Source organism: Anabrus simplex, chromosome 8 (assembly GCF_040414725.1).
Source record: "Anabrus simplex isolate iqAnaSimp1 chromosome 8, ASM4041472v1, whole genome shotgun sequence".
NCBI classification, from domain to species: domain Eukaryota; kingdom Metazoa; phylum Arthropoda; class Insecta; order Orthoptera; family Tettigoniidae; genus Anabrus; species Anabrus simplex.
In genome coordinates this window covers 131,202,759-131,226,743 of record NC_090272.1, presented here as the reverse complement: position 1 = coordinate 131,226,743, position 23,985 = coordinate 131,202,759, and the positions used below count along the sequence as shown (strand labels likewise).

Sequence of the window (23,985 nt, the reverse complement as noted above, 5' to 3'; positions counted from 1 at the left end):
TATTCATTTGTTTGCCTTTATTTAAAGCATGTAGCAGAACCATATCACGTTCGATATTCATGAAGCGGGGATTGTTATTGTGCATATGTTCACACATGGCAGAGTATCTAGCATATTTTCTTGCATTGACATGCTCTTTGTAGCATACTGCTACACTTCTACCTGACTGTCCCACATACTTTTTTTTGCACTCTTGGCACGTCAACCTGTGCACTCCCAATTTACTATAAGTACTGCTTGTGTTCACGCTGTTAGAATTGAACAGAATTTTATTATTATTACTAGTCCTGAAAGACACAATATTATGTTTCGCGAACAGGTTGGCCAGACTATATGATGCCTATTGATATAAGTAAATGTCACAATTTTCTTCTTTTCTTTCTTGTTTATGAGGAAGGTTTTAGGTTTATTCATGATCTTACTCTTAATCCTATTTATGTAATTTTTGGAGTAACCACTTCTTCTGGCAATGGCATCCATGATATTCATCTCTTTATTGAATTCATGTTTCTCTAATGACATGTTAATGGCTCTATTAATCATGCTATAGAATACCGCCTTCTTGTGATGTCCCAGATGGTTAGAACTGTTGTTAATTATGACATCTGTTTTTGTGGGTTTCCTATATACTTGGTAGACCAGATTTTCATTATTTCTAGTTATTGTTACATCCAAATAGTTCAAACTTTTGTTCTCCTCCGTTTCAATTGTAAACTTGATGTATTTATAGTATTTAACTGGTCTTACAAACTATCCGGCTTAAGTTCCTGATCATTGTTAATATAATAACGAACACATTGTCCATATACTTCAACCAAAGATCTAATCCTTTTCTTATATTTACTACTTTGGTAGATTCTAGATAGTCCATATACAGTATATGCCTTCCAGGATACCAGATATTTAAAATGTATGGTCAAATGTTCCACCTTTACAATACTAAAAGTTTTATATTTAATTATTTAAATAACATTTTAAAAATAACAGAACATTTTCATCTATCTTATAGACATCATCAGCCAAAAGGTTTTTAAGATTAAGCACAAAGGACAAGGACAAAAACACATTAAAATAATTCGGACTGCCGAATCCGTCAGTTAAAATGGTGAAGAATATGCTGGAATGTTCTGAGCACAACACTTGAATACTGTTAAAAGTGAAAATTAAAATATTGTACACATGAGATGGTTGAATAAAATTAGTATTTTTTTTTTTGCTAGGGGCTTTACATCGCACCGACACAGATAGGTCTTATGGCGACGATGGGATAGGAAAGGCTTGGGAGTTGGAAGGAAGCGGCCGTGGCCTTAATTAAGGTACAGCCCCAGCATTTGCCTGGTGTGAAAATGGGAAACCACGGAAAACCATTTTCAGGGCTGCCGATAGTGGGATTCGAACCTACTATCTCCCGGATGCAAGCTCACAGCCGCGCGCCTCTACGCGCACGGCCAACTCGCCTGGTAATAAAATTAGTATTAGAGTCCTTCTTTACTTGATGATGCTGGTGTTGACATACAGTTTGCCGATGCGCCGGTAAATACATGATGATATGGAGCACAATGTTTAGTTCCAGTAGAATGAAGACGATTGATAAACATTTGTTAAACATGAGTGAGGATTCCAGTAAAATGATATTGAGTTCGTCTTATTGGCATGATGTTGACAATTCTTGATAAAAAAAGTAGGCGGAATATCTGATCGTGATTTCATAAGTGGAATGTGCGGCGGAGTGCCCTAGAACGAGAATGATGGCTATTATTAGCGTTAAAAGTAGGCAAGTTTTTGAAGCATCTTGTAATACAAAAGAAGAATGAATAAAAATAAAATGTGGCACTTCTGATTACTTACGTTCTCGCCTACCCAAGAATGGCTAGCTCAGCGTGTATGGATGTTTATGGCTGACTGGAGGCGAACTGTGGAACTTTTCGGCTGATGATGTCTACAAGATAGATGAAATATGTTCCATTATTTTTTAAATGTTATTTAAATAATTAAATATAAAACTTTTAGTATTGTAAAGGTGGAACATTTGACCATACCTGTTAAGTATACGTACGACAATATGGGCTTTATAATGAAATTCATTTTATGCAAGGATACCAGATGCCGTGATCCCATAGCCAACCCTCTTACTTGCTTATAGATATTATTGTTAAATGTAAAAATGTTATTCTCAAGTGTGAACGTTAATAAATGAATGAATTCATTAATTCCCACTTTGCTTCAAGGACTGTGTGTTGCTAAATTTTCTTTGAGTGTGTTAATTGCTTAACTAATCGGAATGTTCGAATACATATCCTTGACGTCGAAACTATGGATAGTATTGTCCTTAGATAATACAGAGGGGTTCAGAAAAATGTAGACACTCTTTTATAGTCAATATTAATAGATCAAAATGGCATAACATTACAATTCTTGCACGGGGGGTTGGGGAAGGTTATTTTATGTGCTCGATGTGACCCCCATTAACAGCCAAACAACTTCGAAATCACTGAACTGCTGACCGAACTACGGCTGTCAGTGTTGCTGGTGTGATAGCCGCACAGGATGCCTCGATGGTTTCTTGTAGCTCATTCATTGTAGCTGGCTTCTGTTGATAAACTTCATTTTTTAAGGTCCCCCATAGGTAGAACCATAGGTAGAAGTCAAAAGGTGTAAAGTCTGGAAACCATGATGGGTATTCAACAGCTCCTCTTTGACCTATCCATCGTCCAGGTAGATTTTCATGCAAGCAGGCTCCGACATCTCTGTGGTAGTGAGGTGGAGCGCCATTTTGTTATAGGTAAAATCTTTCATTTCTAAACACATCTCGAATGGCAGGTAAAATCAATGTTTGCAGCGCATGAAGATACAACTCACCAGTTACGGTACCTTCAAAGAAGAATAGCCAATCAAACCGCGCGATGACAGACCAAACCAAACATTATCACCAGGTAGATTAACATGTTTGTCTACGTGAATGTGAGGATTTTCAGGAGCCTAGTACACGTAGATGCGGTGGTTTACAGTACTGTTTAGTTTGAATTGCACCTCGTCAAACCAGATAACCATCCCTGCAAACCGTTCATCCTCGCAAAGCATGCCTTCAAACCACTCACAGTACTCCATCCTTCAATCCGGGTCATCCTTGTTCATAGTGTGCAGGATCTTGGAATGTACACTTTCCACTTTGCAGCCTTCAGAATTTGTCATACAGATGATCGGCTTATCCTGCTTTACAAGTAAAGAAAATCATTGCGAATCTGTATTGAAAGTAACCTTATGATAAATGTAAGAAATTTATTTCTCTTCCACCTATTCAATACAACTCAATGTTAAAGTTAGAGTTGAATCCTCATTAAAATAAGAATTGGTACATGTTTTGCCCTTTCCTATGGGGCATCATCAGCCATATCATTACCTCAAACCATATCAGGTACCTGGTTAAAATTGATCTAAAATCTACTACAAAATTGAACACATTAAAAAACTTCCAAACCATATCAGATACCTTGTTAAAATTGATATAAAATCTACTGCAAAATTGAATACATTAAAAAGCTTCACTTGAAAAAGCCGTCATTATACGAGTAACTTGTTTTAGGTACAAGTGAAAATTACAATATTGATGGCCTTGAGTCATGGTCAGTGTTGAATATGAATGAAAGTTTAAAAATATTGTTTCAAAATGAAGAAAGTGAGTATAGAACAATACAAATGATTATATACAAACTAATAAGGAAATGCATTCTAACACTGTGCCATTTTTCATACTATTGGACCTTGGCATGTGTACTTGATTTAGTCTTTTTCAAAAGTAGCAAATAAGTTGTATTTTTTTAAGTTTGTAACTAGCCCAGAAAGACGTTATATTTATGTCGTAGTTCTACTTGAGCACCTATGTTGAACAATTTATTAGAGAACAACTTAATGAGGTTCTTGAAATGTCATTAGACCATCTTCTTCCATTTGTACGGATTTACAGTTAAAGATTTTACGAAGTTTTTACATTAGCCGAAAGAAGATTTACATTTTAGAAAAGTTGGTTACATAGTTAAAGATTCGGACCTTTCCGTCAGGTTAAACTGCGGAGGTAGCAAGAAAGAATAAAGTTATTTGGCCATTACCTCGTAGATATTCTAGCTGCCGATGAAAGAGGCTACCCGCCTCCTGCTTAACACACACACACTCAGAAAGATGACGATGAATTGGCCAAGAAACGTGAAAAGCCACAGTTTATTAACCCTCAGGGAAGGTTCGAGATCATTCAAGATGAATTAGGACACACCCTCTTAATTTTATTGGTAGATTCAAAAGTAGCACACAAAATCAAAGAAGCCTGTGATAGGTGGAAAATTAATTACAGAAAATTTTCATTGGTTAGATTCAAAACTGGCGGAAAGAAAAGGGAACCATTGCCAACCCAAAAATAAATGGACATCAATCAGTAAAAAAAACTTAGGAATACAAAACTTCTTTGAATTATAAGTTCTTACACCTCGCACCAGGGTGCGTGATCATAGTCTTTAGTAGTGTCATCTGTGGAAGAATGTCAAACTTCTTGATGAATGGCAAACAAAACAAGGAGAAATTCACTCAGTTTAGGAAACTGCACAATAACGAAATTACATAATATTTCGGCGGTGACATCTTCTGATTAAAGTTCCAACTTGTTGTGTTATTAGTTCCAGGAATTCATTTAGGCGCTAATTTTGAATGCGCGGCATTGAGGTGTACCTCCCAGTACATTAACAATGATCAGGAACTTAAGCCGGATAGTTTGTTAGACCAGTTAAATAATATAGATAAATACGTCAAGTTTACAATTGAAATGGAGGAGAACAAAAGTTTGAACTATTTGGATGTAACAATAACTAGAAATAATGAAAATCTGGTCTACCATGTATATAGGAAACCCACACAAACATATGTCATAATTAACAACAGTTCTAACTATCTGGGACATCACAAGAAGGCAGTATTCTATAGCATTTATAATAGAGTCATTAACATACCATTAAATAAAAATGTAATCAATAAAGAGATGAATATCATGTACATTATTGCCAGAAGCAGTGGTTACTCCAAAAATTACATAAATAGGATTAAGAGTAAGATCATGAATAAACCTAAAACTTTCCTTGTAAACAAGAAAGAAAAGAAGAAATTTGTGACATTTACTTATATCAATAGGCAGTCATATAGTCTGGCCAAACTGTTTGTGAAACATAATATTAATGTGTCTCTCAGGACTAGAAATAATTAAAAAATCCTGTTCAATTCTAACAGCGTGAATACAAGCAGTACTTATAGTAAATTGGGAGTGTACAGGTTGAAGTGCCAAGAGTGCAAAAAAAAAAAGTATGTGGGACAGTCAGGTAGAAGTGTAGTAGTACACTACAAAGAGCATGTCAGTGCAAGAAAATATGATAGATATTCTGCCATGTGTGATCATATGCATGAGAACAATCACCACTTTACAAATATCGAACGTGATATGGTTCTGCTACACCCTTGAAATAAAGGCAAACAAATGAATATTCAAGAAATTAGAAATTTATAAACTTGACAAGGAAAATAGTCTAAACGAACCCATGGCAGAGGACAATCAGTTATTTAAACTAGCAATCCAATATTCTAGAAAGAGAAAGAAAGGGACAGGGCAACAAGAGGGTGACAATGAAGAAAAGTGCAAGTGGGCAAGCCACTTGGTTGGTCAATTTAATAAAAATTTGAGTTGTTATTCCTTTGAATTTTGTTTCCTCTTGTATTATTTTTTGTTTAACTTTATGTTACAGTAAAATTATAAATACTGTACTTATTCGTGCAAATGATAAAAAGAAGAACAGAATGTAGTTTAAGCTATAAATGCAGCGGTCTCTTCATATGGCAAATCGTTTATATATTTTTGCTTTCATAACTCATATGCTGGGACAAATATTGCATTGCACATTTCTGGGACTTCTCTGAAATACTCCAGGTCCATAAATTTCTCTCAGTAGCCCTCAGTGTGTGCAAAAACTATTATATCCAATAAATTACAAGCAGAGGGATGCAGATCTTTCCCATCCACTATATATCGAGGGCTCAGGCTCAAATGAATTGACAAATTCTGCTATCTATCTCATCGCATGTCTGGGGTAAATCATACCTCCTACTACCTTTCTTCCTGCTTGTGCATACATCTGTGTTATTCACAGTGATTGGAAGGTCAATCATCTCCTGACTTGTTTGGTTGACTGAGACGTCACAGCATGTTTTCACACTCAATGTACTGTGCGACATCAGAAGCGTACTTAGGCTTTTTGAGAATATCATGTGATGTATCTTTTCAGCAAGGCATCAAGAAGTTCTCAGGCTTCTCGAGACATGGATTCTCATTTCCCATCCCTGCTGATGACTCTGTAGTTCCTACCCATAAAGAAGTAATGACTATGAATATACCATATTACCATATATTGTTTGTTTGTGTTATCTGCATGAATGCAAATATTTCAACATTTTAACTTGCTTATTCCAAACTTATATTGTTTATGGCATTCTATTAGATGTTTATTTTTCTGCCCTTAGGACACCAACACTTTATTTGAACGCAACTTGAACGATCTAGTGAACTCTTTCATTGAAGGAGCACAAGGACTATTTGTTCAGTGCCGTAATTTGGAGACAGAGTATAATGAGCAACTGCAAGAACATGGGAATCGCTACCTCACTAATGCAAATCTTAGGATGGATGACCCATCCTTTGTGATACCACCAATTTTAAAACATGTAAGTTGTTCTTCCATTGTTTACTTAAGTTTTACAACAGAAATGTGTCACGATAAGTATTTACAACAGCTGAAAGGATACAGTTACAAGAAGCATCAGCAAACACACATCTAAGCGTCATATGGTCAGTACGGTGGATTGCAGCACTGTTAATAATCACAAGTAGTAGTAGTAGTAGTGGTAGTAGTAGTAGTAGTAGTAGTAGTAGTAGTAGTAGTAGTAGTAGTACCGGTCAATTTGGCTGTGCGTTGAGGGGCGCGCAGCTGTGAGCTTGCATCCGGGAGATAGTGGGTTCAAACTCCACTGTTGGCAGCCCTGAAGATGGTTTTCCATTTTCACACCAGGCAAATGTTGGAGCTGTACTGTAATTAAGGCCACGGCCACTTTCTTCCCACTTCTAGCTCTTTCCTATCCCATCGTCGCCAGAAGACCTATCCTTGTCTGTGCAACATAAACCAAACCAAACCAAACCAAACCCCATGGCACTACAGCCCTTGAAGGGCCTTGGCCTGCCAAGCGACCGCTGCTCAGCCCGAAGACCTGCAGATTATGAGGTGTCGTGTGGTCAGCACGACGAATCCTCTCGGCCGTTATTCTTGGCTTTCTTGACCGGTCGACATAAACCAACTAGCAAAAAAGTAGTAGTAGTAGTAGTAGTAGTAGTAGTAGTAGTAGTAGTAGTAGTAGTAGTAGTAACCAAGATGTCATAACCGATTTTCAGCAACATAGGCTAGATATTATTTTAATCGATAAATCAAAAAGATCCTCATCCCTTATAGAAATTGTCTGTCCAAACACCTTCAGTATGCAAACAACAGTAGCCACAAATATATCAAAATACACAGAACTGGCAATAGAAATACAACGCTTGTGGATACTAGAATCAGTCCTCTGAGTTCCAATAGTGATAACATGTATTGGTGTTATTCCGAAAAGCTTGCACAGCTCTCTGGCTGCATCAAGCCTGCATCACCACACATACATTGAACTGCAGAAAGCCACCCTCCTGAGTACCTGCCATGTTGTGAAAAAGTTTCTAGGAACGACTTTTGCTCTGAATTACACCAAACAGAATGATCCAGACCGCAGTTCTAGCGATACTGAAGGACAGATTCCCAAAAAGGGTAGATAAAAAAGTGTTTAGGAACATCATTTGTGCATAATTGTTGTATATAAAGAATTGTCGTAATAATTTCTGTTGTAAATAATTGTAGATATCTGTATAGTTTCATAATCAAGAGTGGGACCCCTTGCTTAGGCTGAGTCAGCAGACTCTTGAAAATGATGGGTGGTATCTGGTAAAATGCTGGAGACCATAAACCCTTGGATCACAATCTACCAAATTGGAAAGTTTCTATTATCATTGTAATGCCAGGCATGAAAGCCTAAGTCAATTAACAAAACTCTTCATGAAACTAGAAAACAGTGGGTTGACAAAGTTATAAAGAAAGGCTATGAAGAAAATGAAATAACCTGTGACTGGGTAATCATATTAACGAGGTGGTTAAGAAGGGTTACAGATCACTTCGCTTGGTTATGAATATGAGGGTATTTAGGGATTGCAGTAAGGATGTAAATGTGAGTGTGTATAAGTGTTTGGTAAAACCTCCTGAGATATGATAATTTGCAGCGTTAAAGTGAATGGGGCCAGCAGCGAGTAAAAAAATAGCGCCAGTTAATTGTTGAGGCTCATGATAAGGAAGCGTCTAGAAGAAGCTGGAAGCTGATTAACAATGGGCCAGGCACCCAGAATGATCTTCTAAGGGCCTACACAAAGAGCGCAACTGGTATGTATCAGTCATTCTTGAGTGAGTTATGAAAGTCCTGGGAATCAGTGAGTACTGTAATGATTCAAGATGGTCTTGATATGTGGTGTGTGGCAAGCTGAGAAGTGAAGTGTTCTGGAATGATGCTGCACTGCAAGAAGCCTGTTGGGGAGAGGAAGTTTGACACACCAGAGTGCTGTGTGATAGGCTGAGTGTGTGTTACGATACTGAGTAAAAACTGTGTCAAGTGGAAACCTTAAACATGAGTGAACTTGTAATTAACTGTAAATAGTAGTTTAATAAATTTAGTGTTTTGTGAAACATGCTACCTCTCTGTGCAGTAATTTTAGTTCTAGGGACCCTGATAACCTGCCACAACATTGTAAATACCTTTCCGCATCGTACACTATATATAAAATAAGAGTTTTGTCTGTATATTGCTCAGAATTTGAAAAGAATGGTATTTCTGTATAGGCCATGTCCACAGTAACAAGGAAATGCACTTTTTACTTTTCTGTTATTTCTGTTATTTCTGTCTGTCTGTCTGTCTGTCTGTCTGTCTGTCTGTCTGTCTGTCTGTACATACATCACGAGAAAACGGCTGACCGGGCGAGTTGGCCATGCGGTTAGTGGTGTGTGGCTGTGAGCTTGCCTCTGGGAGATGGTGGGTTCGAATCCCACTGTCAGCAGCTCTGAAGATGGTTTTCCGTTGTTTCCCATTTTCACACCGAGCAAGTGCCGGGACTGTACCTCAAAAAGGCTCTGTCAAACAGAAAGCGGGCTGCCCACGTGAACGGACTGACCGCAGTCTGTCGCCAGCTAGGGTGGTCAAACAGAATGCAGACAAGTCAAGGCGAACCAATGTGAAAGCAATCACGATCAAGTGTGTATTACAGTATTTTCTGTTCATGATATTAGACATGTCCAGCAGTTCCTCTGACAAAGCAGAATTGCTTCTTCTGTTCGCTTTGAGTCAAGCAAGACAGAAAATAAAATGGGTGCATGATATTAATGAAAAAAAGAGAGGAGTTTGGTGAGTATCACAAACTATGATGCGAGTTGAGGTCATTTCCAGGCCGTTTCTTCATATATTTTTTAATAACTGTAGAACAATTTGACAACTTACATACTCTCCTTGAACCTAAAATAGCAAAACTAACGTCTAACTGGAGGAAACCCATTGGAGCTAAGGAAAGACTAGCAATATGCCTGAGGTAAGTAAAGTGTATTTTAATTAATTCATTTTTTATTTTTGATTACTCATGTTTCACAATACAGCACAATACAACAAATTAAATTTAAGCCCTGAAGGTCCCTGCTACTCCTACATGTCTCCTGTGAACATTTCGTACCACACTTTTGCCGAATCGGCTGAGGGTGCACGGAATCCAAGTGGTGATCGGTTTGTATCGTTCGGATCAGTGTAAGTTAGTCTTTCTTCAGGGTAATTATCATTACTGGCAGTGGTTTGCCACGATGAACAACTTGGGGATGGGGATGGAGTCTGAGCATCCATATTGCAAAGTTCAGCCCAGGCAAGCATTTGGGCCATTTCCATTTTTAAAACAGCTTGTGTTCTAGGTGAGAACTTCTTAAAAGTCTCAGCATAGCTCAAAAATATGTGATCGATACGGTCAAGACAATTTTTAGGCTTGTTGTCCTTTTTGCTCTCTAGATACTGTAAAACCATATCAACATCTGTGCTGACGTCCATTGGCTTTGATTTTTTCGGAGGTGGTGGCTTTGTTAGGGATCTGTCGGTTGCACAGGCATCATTGTTGCTATCCTCGTCTACCTGAACAATATCTGCCGCACCTGTCTGTGGTACATTTGACACAGTTGGCCACAGGGAGATTGTATCTTGAAGGAACTGCAAATTTTTAGCCCAGGTCCAATGTTTGTATTTCTTTGCCGAACCAGTAACGCTCTTTGAGAACTTGAGGTACTTGAGATAAGAATCTCTCAAGTTCTCCCTTTTCTGCCTCACAGTGTCACCTATAGAAAACAATAAAACAGTAATTTTATAAGAAATCAGTCAAGTTAAATATAAATGAGAAATGTCCGACTCGTTGGCTGAACGGTCAGCGTACTGGCCTTCGGTTCAGAGGGTCCCGGGTTCGATTCCCGGCCGGGTCGGGGATTTTAACCTTAATTGGTTAATTCCAGCGGCACGGGGGCTGGGTGTATGTGTTATCTTCATCATCATTTCATCCTCATCACGATGCGCAGGTCGCCTACGGGAGTCAAATAGAAAGACCTGCACCTGGCGAGCCGAACCCATCCTGGGATATCCCGGCACTAAAAGCCATACGACATTTCAATGAGAAATGAATACAAATAATTGTTGCAAATAGCACTATTTAAATTACTGTTTAGGTACATCGTTAAAATAATGTTAAAATAATTTGTCACAATAATAGTTTTTAATTTTTGTTTGTTTATGCAATTATTCATATTGTATTCATTGTTATAGGTATTTGGCTACAGGTGATTCCCATCACACTATCGCTTTCTCGTTCTGCGTTGGACACAACACTATTTCAAGCATAATTAAAGAAGTATGTATGGAGATCTGGAATGTTCTACAACCACTGTACTTGCCCACTCCAACGGAGGAGATTTAGAGGAAGTCCAAAGTTGGGCTTAGAGAACAATGGAACTTTCCCAACTGCATCGGGGGCATAGATGGGAAACACGTGGAAATTAAATGCCCTAAAAACAGCGGATCAAGCTATTTTTGCTACAAAAACTATTATTCTATTGTTCTCTTGGCCATAGTTGATCCTTACTAGAAGTTCATTGTTGTTGTTGTAGGTAGTTATGGGCGGCAGAGTGATAGTGCTATCTTCGAGAATTCCTCCGTCTATCGCAATTTTGTTGCTAACAAAACAATTTTGCCTCCAAAGGCATTCCCTGGGACAGATACCCCCGTCCCTCATGTGTTTGTAGGTGATGAAGGGTTCAAGTTACATACGTATTTAATGTGTCCTTTTCCAAGAAAAGCAGTCGTTGATGATTTAGAGAAAAGGCACAATAAACAACTTTGCAGAGCACGGCGCATCGTTGAAAATGCATTCAGCATTTTAGCTCAAAAGTGGTGTGCGTTTTTTAGCCCTATCAGGTGTGATACTGATACTGCTGTACACACTGTTAAAGCTGCTTGTTGCCTTCATAATTTTATTCGAGGTAATAACACAGAGAAGCTGAAGACAACTCAAATCAGCCCATCAATGCTTTCTCAGCTATTAATCGACCGAGAGAAAGATCATGTGATGCTGCCCATGCAGTCCGAAACCATTTTGCTCAGTACTTTAACAATCTTTCTTGAATCATGATGTCAAACAATTTGCGTATGACCGGGTGAGTTGGCCGTGCGATCAGGGGCACGTGGCTGTGAGCTTGCATATGGGTGATAGTGGGTTCGAATCCCACTGTCGGCAGCCCTGAAGATGGTTTTCCGTGGTTTCCCATTTTCACACCAGGCAAATGCTGGGGCTGTACCTTAAGGCCACGGCTGCTTCCTTGCAACTCCTAGGCCTTTCCTATCCCATCGTCGCCATAAGACCTATCTGTGTCGGTGCGACGTAAAGCAACTAGCAAAAAAAAAAAAAAAAAATGTGTATGTAATATGTTCATTAAACTTTACTTTGTATGATATATTTATTATTATACTTGTATAATCTATATTATAATGGCTGTACCATACTATTAACTCCTTGGTGCTTATTATACCTATACTATTATTGTAGTTGTCATTGTCTTGATCACACTTCCATTTCATTTATTTTTGTTTGAATCTTTAATTTATGAATAAAAATATAATACTAGCCTACTGTAACTTACTGCTTTGATGTAGTGTCTTCCCAGTCACTCTCCATGCTTCTGCTTTCTTCACTACATCCTTGTAGTCCGGATGACGTAAATCATATTTTAAAAACGCACTCGTGCACATAGTCAATTAACTTCTCAGTTTCGTCAGCCATGCTTTGGCTTCCAGCTGGTACTGAAATATACACTTCTAATGTAGTACTCATTTTATAAATGATAATATAAGATCATCACCATTAGTCATAATTATGATGTATGTTATCGTTTATAAAATGAGTACTACATTAAAAGTGTATATTTCAGTATTTTCATAAATTATGACATTAATGCGAGTCCCAGTGCGCACCTGCAGCTGCTGCCCTCTATCGGGTGCTAGATGTACTGTTTCGGGTGGGAGTGGATTCGACTATGTTCGGCTGTGCGTGACGTCAAGCATGGTGCTAGATGGCGGTGAATCTTAAGCCTCCCGCTCTGTCTTCAATAACTCTTGTATTAAAATCGATACTTTCATGCAATCTAGTTACCACTTTCTCTACCAGTCTATCAATAAGTGAGTCCAGGAAAGTGGAGCTGCACATTATATTGTTAACAAGATCTATGAGATTGGTCGATCCACATTCTTCATTAGAAGACGAGATAGTACCATTTCCTTCCGCTTGACACCGCTCCGGTCACTGTTCTTGTTTCTCCGGCATCTTCTCACCTCTTTTTCTTTGGTTTGCCACCCATAACCTCACCAAATGTTTCACAAAACTGAGTTAACATTTCTATTTGAATAGCATTTTTGAAATTACTAATGTAATTAATATTCACCTATTGTTTATCTCACTACAGTTTTATGTTACATTAGTAGTTACTGCTTAAAGTTTCCTTCTTCTATGTAAACTGGTAAAACAAACTCACAGCACTAACCATATGTTATCTCCATGTTGCCATGTCACTTCTGACTTTTTCCGCCCCTCAAAAATCTGACAAACTCTGTTGTGTTTGAATTCACAATCTTGGAATCTGGAGGCTGGCACTCTAGATGGATAGATAGATAGATAGATAGATAGATAGATAGATAGACAGGTAGGTAGATGGTCTCTGCTACTGTGTACAGGCAACTTTTAATCTGATGTCATCTAGACTGCCTGCACATGAATTTCAACATTCTGTTCTATGTCTTTTTTTGGGTGATTTGTGGCAGATTTTTAATCAGTTTTTGTTGGGTAATCACCATATATGTCACCAGAGGTCTTTTATATGTCAACATCATATGACATGTTTTGTTGAATTGAAAATAGACCTGTCTTTCACTCTTAAAAGTAATCTGACTACCTGTGCCGGGTTTGAATCCAAGATCTTGCGATCTGGAAGCCAACACTCTACCAATAATAATACAAGGATTGGGGCAAAAGTCATGGCAACTATTTTTTTTCTTGTAGATATGTGAACGGATCACAAACATATATGTGTCGTGTGTAAGTTCCGCAGGCATAGTGTGTATGCAGAACAACAGATGGCTCTGTGATAGCTGGTAGTAGCGCAGCGAGGGCTATGAAATCAGTCACTTGGTGAGTGTCGTGCGAGATGGAAGTAACCCGTGTTGAGCATCGCACTTACATCAAAATAGCCATTCTCCAAGGGAGAAATCCGATGGAATGTCGCAGTGAATTAGTGGAAGACCTTGGCAATAATGCCCTACCACACCGTACAGTAGCACGGTGGGTGGGAAAGTTTCAGCAAGGACATGTGTCAGCCAGTGATGAGCAACGTTCAGGACGATCTGTCAGTGTGCGGACCGACGTGGCACATGCTGTCATCGACCAGCTCCTGGATGAAGACAGACAATGGACGCTACTGGAGTTAGAGAGGGCAAGTGGCATCGAGAAATGCACTGTCCACAGGATATTGCATAATGAGCTGCAACTGTGCAAAATCGCATCGCGTGAGTACCGCATGCACTGACGGTAGTTCAAAGGTGGGTGCGCTATGCAATATGCTCCGACCACCTTGCACGCTAGCAACAGGACGGCGATCAATTCTCGTCACAAATAATCGCCATCGATAAATTTTGGGCCAGGGCATACGAACCAGGACTGAAACGTCAATCCGCGGAGAGGCGACATGCTAGATCACCAAGGAGGCAGAAGGTCCATCAGAATCCTTCCCCAGTCAAACTGATGGTGATCGTTGGGTATGACGTCAGGGGTGTCATTGTTTGCCACTTTGTTCCACATGGCAGAACAGTGCCCACACAGTACTACAGGAACTTCCTGGTGTGACTTTTTTTTTGCTACTGGCTTTACGTTGCACCAACGCAGATAGGTCTTATGGCGATGGTGGGATAGGAAAGGCCTAGGAGTTGGAAGGAAATGGCCATGGCCTTAATTAAGGTACAGGCCCAGCATTTGCCTGGTGTGAAAATGGGAAACCACAGAAAACCATCTTCAGGGCTGCTGACAGTGGGATTCGAACCCACTATCTCCCAGATGCAAGCTCACAGCCACGCGCCTCTAACCGCACGGCCAATTCGCCCGGTTCTGGTATCAACAAATTAATCTAAAAAGCCACCTAATCGATACTTTATTTTTTAGATTAATTTGTTGATTATACTCATCGATACGGCCATGAAGTGGACAGCTTGCAATACGGTTCTGGTATGACAGGTACGACATGGCGCTCGGGAGAAATGTCCGGATCTTGTGGACAGTGCAATAATCCTGCACGACAATGCAAAACCACATAAAGCAGAGTGTGTAGGGCAGCTAGTGCGCCATTGGGGATGGGAAGAATTGGAGCACCCACCGTACTCTCCCGACATTTCACCCTGTGATTTTGATCTCATTCGAAAGATTAAGGAACCACTACATGGTAGGCAGTTTGCAACATGAGAGGACATTGCTAATTCTGTGCACGAAGAGGTGACCTGATTCACACATGGTGCGACAAATGCTAAGGCAGATGGTATTCAGCGCCTCCCACATCGTTGGCAGCGTGTGGTGTCAGTAGCAGGGGACTACTTTGAGGGTCTTCAGGCCCAGGTTTGTTATGCCAACTTTATGTGTACTGTGTTGTCATTCTTTTGCACTGGGAAGGCCATATTGCCCTGTATACTACCATAATAAATTAGTGTGTTATGTTATTTCAGTGCTATTCATTGTCCACACATGTAGTTAACACCTTGTCATTTCGTCTGTATATGTCACATTTTCCTACCGGACTGGTATCTTCAAGAAAAAAAAAGTTCCATGACTCTTGCCTCAACCAATAATAATAATAATAATAATAATAATAATAATAATAATAATAATAATAATAATAATAATAATAATAATAATAATAATAATAATAATTTTTTTTACGAGGGAAGTGTGGGAAATCTTTCATTAGACACTTGTGAGGGTCCGCACTCCACAAGCGTGTGAGATTCCTACTCACTAAAACCCACACACCCTTTTCCCACAACGTATATTTCTGCCCCGGAACCGCTCTCGCATTACTTCAGGGTGGTGTCGTGCTAATTTCTTAGGTTTCTTCTTCCTTATTTCTCCTTACTGCCGTGCATGATCATTCATATCTCTCTTTTTCTGACGCAGGATGCCTTCTACATATACTGCTATCTGATCCCAAGATTCTTGGTTTCGTAGCATCGCCTGCACAATAGTTTCTGGCGTCAACTCTCCTTGCTCAGTATATAAACATCCTCTCTGAGTTGACCAATGTCAGCATACAAAAAATGTGTGAAATACATCGTCTATATCATTGCAATAAATACACGCCGAGTCACTCGCTCTACCTACTCTATGTAGAAATTTCCGGAAGTATCCGTGACCCGTCAATAGTTGCGTAATGTAAAAGTTAACCTCGCCATGAGCTCAGGCAACCCAATCAGCTAGGCGTGGTATTAGCCGCTTAGTCCATTTTCCTCGAGGATTTTCCTCCCATCTTTGCTGCCACCGCTCCATTCATTGCCTATAAGCTAGCTCCTTAGCGCTCTTCTTTCCAAGCATTCCTTGAGTTCGCCAGACTTCCTGTCTCTCTAAGGCAAGGAAACCAATCGGTGCTACCGCTGCTATCGTAAGGACCGCAGGTTTGAATACTGTGCGATGTGCGCTTGTAATACGCAAAGCTGATCTCTGCTGTACCACAGCTATCCTTCGCCGGTATTTTTCAAACTTCAGAGATTCAGCCCAGACTTCGGCACCATATAGAAGTGTCGAGTGAACTATCGACATCAGAAGTCATCGTTTGCTAGACTTCAAACCTTTAACGTTGCTCATTAATCTACTCAGCGCAATCGTTGTTTTCACCGCCTTATCTGTCACCCGTTTAATATGATCGCAAAAAGTAAGTTTGGTATCAAGTGTCACTCCGAGATACTTTATACTTCTAGATGTTTCGATTTCTGTATGTCCAATATACATTGGAATGACGGTCGTGATCCTTTTTCTTGTCAAGAGAACAATCTCTGTTTTATGATCTGCAAGCTGTAATCTGTGATTCGCCATCCAATAATAATAATAATAATAATAATAATAATAATAATAATAATAATTTATTTATTTATTTATTTATTTATTTATTTATTTATTTATTTATTTATTTATTTATTTATTTATTTACCTATTATAATTTTTTAGCCAGCATAGGACTACTTAGGCTTATGGAGGTTTTTCTTCTTTTTGTCAGCCAAATATTGTTTCATCCTTTCTGAACATAATTTTCTTTCTGCTTCTTGAATCACTCTTCCTATTCTCTGCTTGTTGATTTTTGTCTGTAGTCTAGTGTGTTTATCTTTCAATATGTTGAGTGTATTTGTTTTGTATTTTAAATCTTCTATTGTAATTTTCAACTCTCTCATGTCTTCATTAAGTTCTGTGATCCATCTAATATTATTCTTACTCTTACTCTTCCATCATTTTTCTATTATTTTTCTACTGGTTCTATTTTGCGGTGACTGTATTAGATGGCCTAAGAATGATATTCATTTCTTTTTCATTGTGCTAGTCACAAGTTTTATTTCTTTATAAATTGTCTCATTGGAAGCTAGCCTCCAGACCCTGTTTACTTGATAATTTTTATTTAAACAGGTTCTCACTATTCTCCTTTCTAACTTGAGTACTCTATCTATTGCAACCATGTTTGTTGTTTTGAATAATGTTTCACTTGCATATGTAATTTGTGGCTGGGTGACTGTTGTGTAGTGTTTCAATTGGGTTGCTATTGAGAGCCACTTTTTATTATATGTATTCTTGGTAACATGCTGTGCTGTAACCAGTTTATCTATTCTATTTTGCCATGCTGGTTTCTCGTTCAGGTTATATGTGATTATTTCACCTAAATATTTGAATTTTTCTACAATTTTTATTTCTTGGTCTCCCAGCTTAATTTTGTTTGCAAGTGGAAGTTGAGTTAGCATAATTTCTGATTTTTCAAATGAAATTTTCAAACCAATATTTTGAGCTATTTCCTGTAAAGATTTTATTTGTTGTTTTGTTTCCTGAATATAATTGGCCAGAAGAGCTAGATCATCAGTAAATCCTGGACAGTTCAAATATATGTTATCCTTCACGGTTCCAATTTTTATATTTTTCGAGTTGTTCTTGTACCATTCCCTCATAACGTACTCTAGTGCACTCTTAAAAAGATGAGGCGACAATCCGTCACCCTGTCTTAAACCAGTTGTACCAAGAATGGTTCAGAAAGTTCTCCTCTGAACTTAATTTTAGAAATTGTATCAGTTAAAAGTTCAGTCAATCTGATTAGCTTTGGGTGAAGTCCAAAATGTCTTAAATTTTTTTATAATGTTGGTCTGTGGATGGAGTCATAAGCTTTCTTGAAATCTATAAACGTTTTTTAAAGGGGCTCGTTTCGTTTTTCTGTGATGTGCCATGACTAGCTTCAAAATTATTTGTTCAGAGCAGCTTCTCAAATGTCTGAAGCCTCCCTGGCATTCACCTAACTCTTGATCAAGTTGTTCTTTAATCCGATTATATAGTAATCTTCGAAAAAATCTTATACGTGCAGTCAAGGATGGAAATACCTCAATAGTTGTCTGGATTACTTCTTTCACCTTTCTTATGAATTGGCTTAATTATAGCTGTTGTCCATATTTCTGGGAATTTTTCTAATATCCAAATCTTCTGTAATATCATATGGAGGGATGTCTGAGTTGCACTGCCAGCATATTTCCACATCTCTGCAAAAACCTGGTCTTCTCCTCACGCTTTGTAGTTCTTTATTTCTTTAAGCACTACTTCAACTTCTTTTGCCTAGGTGAGTTTATATTTTCTGGTTTAGTTTTAATCAGGGTATGTGTATCAATTAATAAGAGTTTTTCAGGTTCATCACTGTTCAAGAGTTTGTTAAATGCTTCTGCCATGATTTCTGCATTTTCCTTATTGTTATGCACTGTTTTTCCATCTTTATTTTTCAACAATAATGTGGAGGGGGGTTGTATTTTTGTAATTGTTTATCAGAAGTGTTGTAATAATCTCTAGAATTGGTTTTGTAATAACTAATTTTCCTCAATAGTTAACTAAATCTTTTTAATATTTTCTCATAATTCTTCTAATTGTTTGGGTGAATTCTTTTCCGACATTCTTAAGGTTAGTGGAATTTTCTTCTGTTTTGTGGGCTTGAAATTTCAACCAAGCTTGATATCTTTCTTCATGTATTCTAACACAATCAGAGGTCCACCAGGCAGGTCTTTTCCTTGGATTCAATAGAGCTAGATCTTCTGCATTCTGTTTAAGAATTGGTATTAGGTCATCTATAGAGCGTTCCAACCTTATATTGCAGTACAGCGTAGATGGAGCGCGCTGTTGCGAAATCAACTCGTGAAGATCACGCTCGACTGTGACTCAAACAGTGCGTCACAGTTCCATATTTTTCGTTTGTAATTTTGTAATTTTAAGTTATTCATTCATAAATTGATATTTGTAGCATGGTAAAATAAATACAACATACCTTAATCACTGGCGTTGCTCTCAGACAATGGACGTACACCTTCTATCATTACTGCAAGGCCTGATGTTCCCGCTTTGGATGAACTGGGTTCAGGATCATTTTTCTTGAATGATACGTTATTATACCGTATGTAGTTTTTCACCTGGGACCACACCATCTCAATAGGGTTTAACTCGCAGTGATAAGGCGGGAGACGTAGAACCTGGTGACCTGCCACTTTTGCCATTTCATCTATTCTCTGCTTATCATACAGGGCCCTATGCTGAGAAGCGATGTGCAACAATTCTCGCTTGAGCATCCCGTCCTCAAAAGATATTTGCTTTTTACGTAACCACTGTACGATGTCATCTTTTCGCCAACAAGTCACCGGCAATGATCGAATCCGTGAATGATAAGCGGCATTATCCAGCACGATCACGGCACCTTCGGGAGTGTTCGGCAACAGTTGTTCTGAAAACCACTTCTCGTAAATTTCACCAGTCATTTCCTCGCGGGCGTCCGCCGTGTTTTTATGGCACAAAAATGTTAGTTCAGCATTTGGAACAAAACCATGTTCATTACCCGCGTGGATTAAGGCGAATCGCGGTCCTTGGCTTTTCGGTGGCCTAAGTCCCGAATTCACCCCTTCAATGGCGGCCTGCCGTGCACTTTTCACTGTCGTATCCTTCCATTCTTTTGTCACTGTCTGCCCAATATTTACCCACGATTCATCTGTGTAGATTATAGCTTTATTTTGTGCCCTCAAACGTTTTATCTCCCTGAGATATCTGTGCCTCCAATTAATAATTTCATCGGTTTCAATGAAAGCTCTTTATTACCCCGTCTTAAATAGCGGAAGCCTATATCATGTAAGAAGCGATACACCGTAGTTTTGGAAAATAGTGGCAAAGAATCTTTTCCAGTTACCCGACTCAAAATCACGTTCAATGTCAGTGGTGAGAGAACCACCCGACACACTCCACTACGCACAATTTCATCATATTTAATTTTCCTTGCATTTTTCTGCCGTCCTTCTCTTTTTTGCTTTTTTTTTTTTTTGCGGGAGTTTGCAAAGGACCATGTGAGTGTTCCTTCCTTATAGCATAGATTGTTCTTTCGGAACAACCTGTAGCTGTAGCTGTTTCACTGACTGCACTAGTCACATTCATAGTCTTTAAGAAATAATCCAGGACACTCATTATAATATTGCGTTCCTTTCCCCTGAGTTTACGTATGGAACATTTCTTTTTAATTTGACGATTCATTGTACATCCTTCTGCACTTTTTCTTCGAACTAAGAACCCGCTGCACGAGCACAAGCACAAGCACGAACTCACAACTCAACAGACTACACAAACACAACAAACAAAGTCCACTTGTCCTCAAGAACTATACATTTATCACTGATCTTTACTTAATCAATCTTATAATACTGATCAAATGAACACCACTGCACATGGCTGTCAGTATATTTAAAAGCTCAATGTTTGGGAGATCATTACTGGTCAGCCAGCTGAGTCACTCGTAAAACATAAACAAACGAGACGTTCTCCCTGTCATAAATTAAGAGATAACGAGGTGAGGACTTGAGGTATGATTTGAAAATAACTTCCTATCCGAAGACCGTTTGATTCGCTTTAACCACGCCATGATCCTTCCGCACTTTTTCTTCGAACTAAGATCCCCACGCACGAGCACGAACTCCCGAACCACACAAACGAAATACACTTGCCCTCAAGAATTGTACATATGCCACTGATATGTATTTAATCACTATTATACACACTACTGACAAAATGAGCACTGCACTGCATGCGACTGTCTGGAAATGTTAAAAGCGCATGTTTGGGAGATCACTACCGGTACTTCAGCCAGCCAGACAGACAGCCGAGTCAGGCGCAAAACCAAAATTCAAGAAGATATTCTTCCTGTCACAAATTAAGAACTAAGCAAGATAAGAACTTCGGGGTTGTTTTAAAAATAACTTCCATATCTGAAGTCCATTTGCCTCGCTTTGACCCCCCATGCAAATTCAATAGGAAAGACGCTGGCCAGCGACTGACTTTTTCGTGTCTGCACATAAAAATCCCTGAACATGACTGAAAACAAACGCATATACTGCATTTTGTTATCACTTAAATTTAAAAATATACCGAGCTCGATAGCTGCAGTCACTTAAGTGCGGCCAGTATCTAGTAATCGGGAGATCGTGGGTTCGAGCCCCACTGTCGGCAACCCTGAAGATGGTTTTCCGTGGTTTCCCATTTTCACACCAGGCAAATGCCGGGGCTGTACCTTAATTAAGGCCACGGCCGCTTCCTTCCACTTCCTAGGCCTTTCCCATCCCATCGTCGCCATAAGACATATCTGTGTCGGTGCGACGTAAAGCAAAAAAAAAAAAAATTAAAAATAAACCTATCTACATCGAGCTGATTTCTTTACAAGCAGTGAAAAAATTAGGAAAATCATGAATATAAAATAGGAGTTATGACATGGTAAGTTCTATGCAATGAAGATTTTGCATTTGGCGTAACTTTCCATTATATTACCATTTTTACACTAAATTATTTTTTTACTTTTTTTTTTTTTTGTTAACGGCATCAAATGCGCCTTAGAATTCTGTACATAACACGATATTCACCCATTTTAACCGATAACATTCTAATTTACGGATATTTGGCAAACCCGCTGCATTAGAGTAGTACAGCGCTACCCGCAAAACATGGGAGAAGGAAAGAGACGGAATTATCCCATTACTGCTGTACTGCAATTTAAGGTTGGAACGCTCTATAAATTGTCTGTTAGTCTTGTACTTCCTGTTCTTTGCCAATACTGGGCATTTTGGATTAAATGATTAGGGTTGTATGTCCTTTTCTCTCCAACTCTATTTTGTCTTTTTCTTCTTAATGAAGTCAATTTAATCTTGATTTTAATTAAGTAATGACCTGAACCATTGTCCGTTCCCCTTAGAACTTTGACATTGTGGATTTCCTTGTGAAAGAATTAGTCCATACATACGTAGTCTAGCTGCCATTCTCCTTTTGTCCAATCAGGATGTTTCCAAGTTGCAAGTTTCTTTTAAAATATATAGGTTTGGAGGTTAGTCCATGGGTTCTGAAAATTTCTGTGAGTCTTTGGCCATTTCTGTTAGTACATCTATGAGGAGCCCACTTTCCTACTACATCTCGATACTTCTTTTCCTTGCCCAGTTGAGCATTAAAGTCCCCTATAAGGATCTTGATGTTATTCATATTTATTTTATTCATTGTCTGATCAAGGAGATCCCAGAAATTATCGACTTCTTGCAGAGTTTTTTTAGGAAATTTTTTCCATTGGTAGGGGCATGAGCAAATGATGGTGTAAAGTGTGGGGTTTGTAAAGTTAGAATTGCAATTCTCGGTGAGATGGCTTTAAAATCAGTTACAGAATCTATTATTTTCAAATTTACTATAAACCCTGTACCAAATTGGGGGCAATGTTTCATGACCCTTTGGCCTGGCTTCCCATTGTATAATTCTATAACCTTAAGATTCAAATGGATCTTTTGTTAAATTCCTCATTTCATGGAGCTCTGAAAATGAAAACCTACAACCTGTTTTCCAGTCATTGACAGGTCAGGGATGTAATGAATGAATCATTTATAGTCTATTAGTACGATGGGGCCACCACTCCCAAAGTTATTTATTGATGACTGATAGATGCTATGAAATGAGAATGGAGAGTGTTGCTGGAATGAATGATGACAGGGAAAACCAGAGTACCCGGAGAAAAACCTGTCCTGCCTCCGCTTTATCCAGCACAAATCTCACATGGAGTAACCAGGATTCGAACCACGGTATCCAGTGGTGAGAGGCCGACGCGCTGCCGTCTGAGCCAACGAGGCTTCCTGGAGCTCTACCACAAGAATATTTTGCCTATCTGATTCATCTGTGAAGTTCTTGAGCTTTCCGGTTTTCAGTAAGGAGTTTATATTGTGCATCGCAATGTAGTTAATATGCTTAAGTTTGATTCTATGTTTGTATGTTTGATTATATGTATGTGTTTTTGAATGTTCATATTCATTCTTGTCTTTTAGGCGACTACCCACCAAATCCGATGTAGTCTTCTCCATCCTTAAGGGGTTGGACAGTGGAATTCTTATACTAATTTTTTTTTTCCACATCTGACTATCAAAGTTTATCAACCTAAAGTGGAGCAAGCTCCGATTTACAAGTACGGTTGTTAGCCGCAGAGGACATTTATTCAGCCACCACTAATATGTGAAATAGGTGCTGTTGGAGTATCGCCACTAACATGTGGAACCATCATGCCCTTTATCTCCTCGAGATGTTTATTTTCTGGCTGTAATTTTATGGCTTTAAGCTAACCTTCCTCTTTTTTTCTGAGTTTGGGACCAGCAACAGCAAGTACTGAGCCACTCAATCCACCCAGCAGATACTGGAGGCAATAGTAATAATAATCAATCATCATCATCTACAAGGAAACGGAACTGGTAATGAGCATAATCAGGAAGAAATGAATAAGCGGTGATAGATGGCATCAGGTCGGGGCAGTACGGAGGGTGCAAAAGATGTCCCAGCCAAGCGATTTAAAGGTATCTTTCACTGGTTTTTCTGTGCGAGACGGCGCACTGTCATGTAACAAAATTACTTTGACATGTCTTCTGGCCCATTCAGGTCATCTTTCAATCAAAGCGTGATTTAAATTA

At 38.8% G+C, this 23,985-nt stretch overlaps 1 protein-coding gene across 1 annotated transcript in view; it reads left to right on the top strand.

The window, feature by feature from the left end:
- Window positions 1–23,985, top strand: part of LOC136878890 (dynein regulatory complex subunit 3) — a 183,322-nt gene that overhangs the window by 139,724 nt on the left and 19,613 nt on the right. The window contains exons 7-8 of the mRNA XM_067152470.2: window positions 6,315–6,404; window positions 6,550–6,750. Coding sequence (XP_067008571.2) covers window positions 6,315–6,404; window positions 6,550–6,750 — 291 coding nt within the window. The remainder of the gene's footprint in view (window positions 1–6,314; window positions 6,405–6,549; window positions 6,751–23,985) is intronic.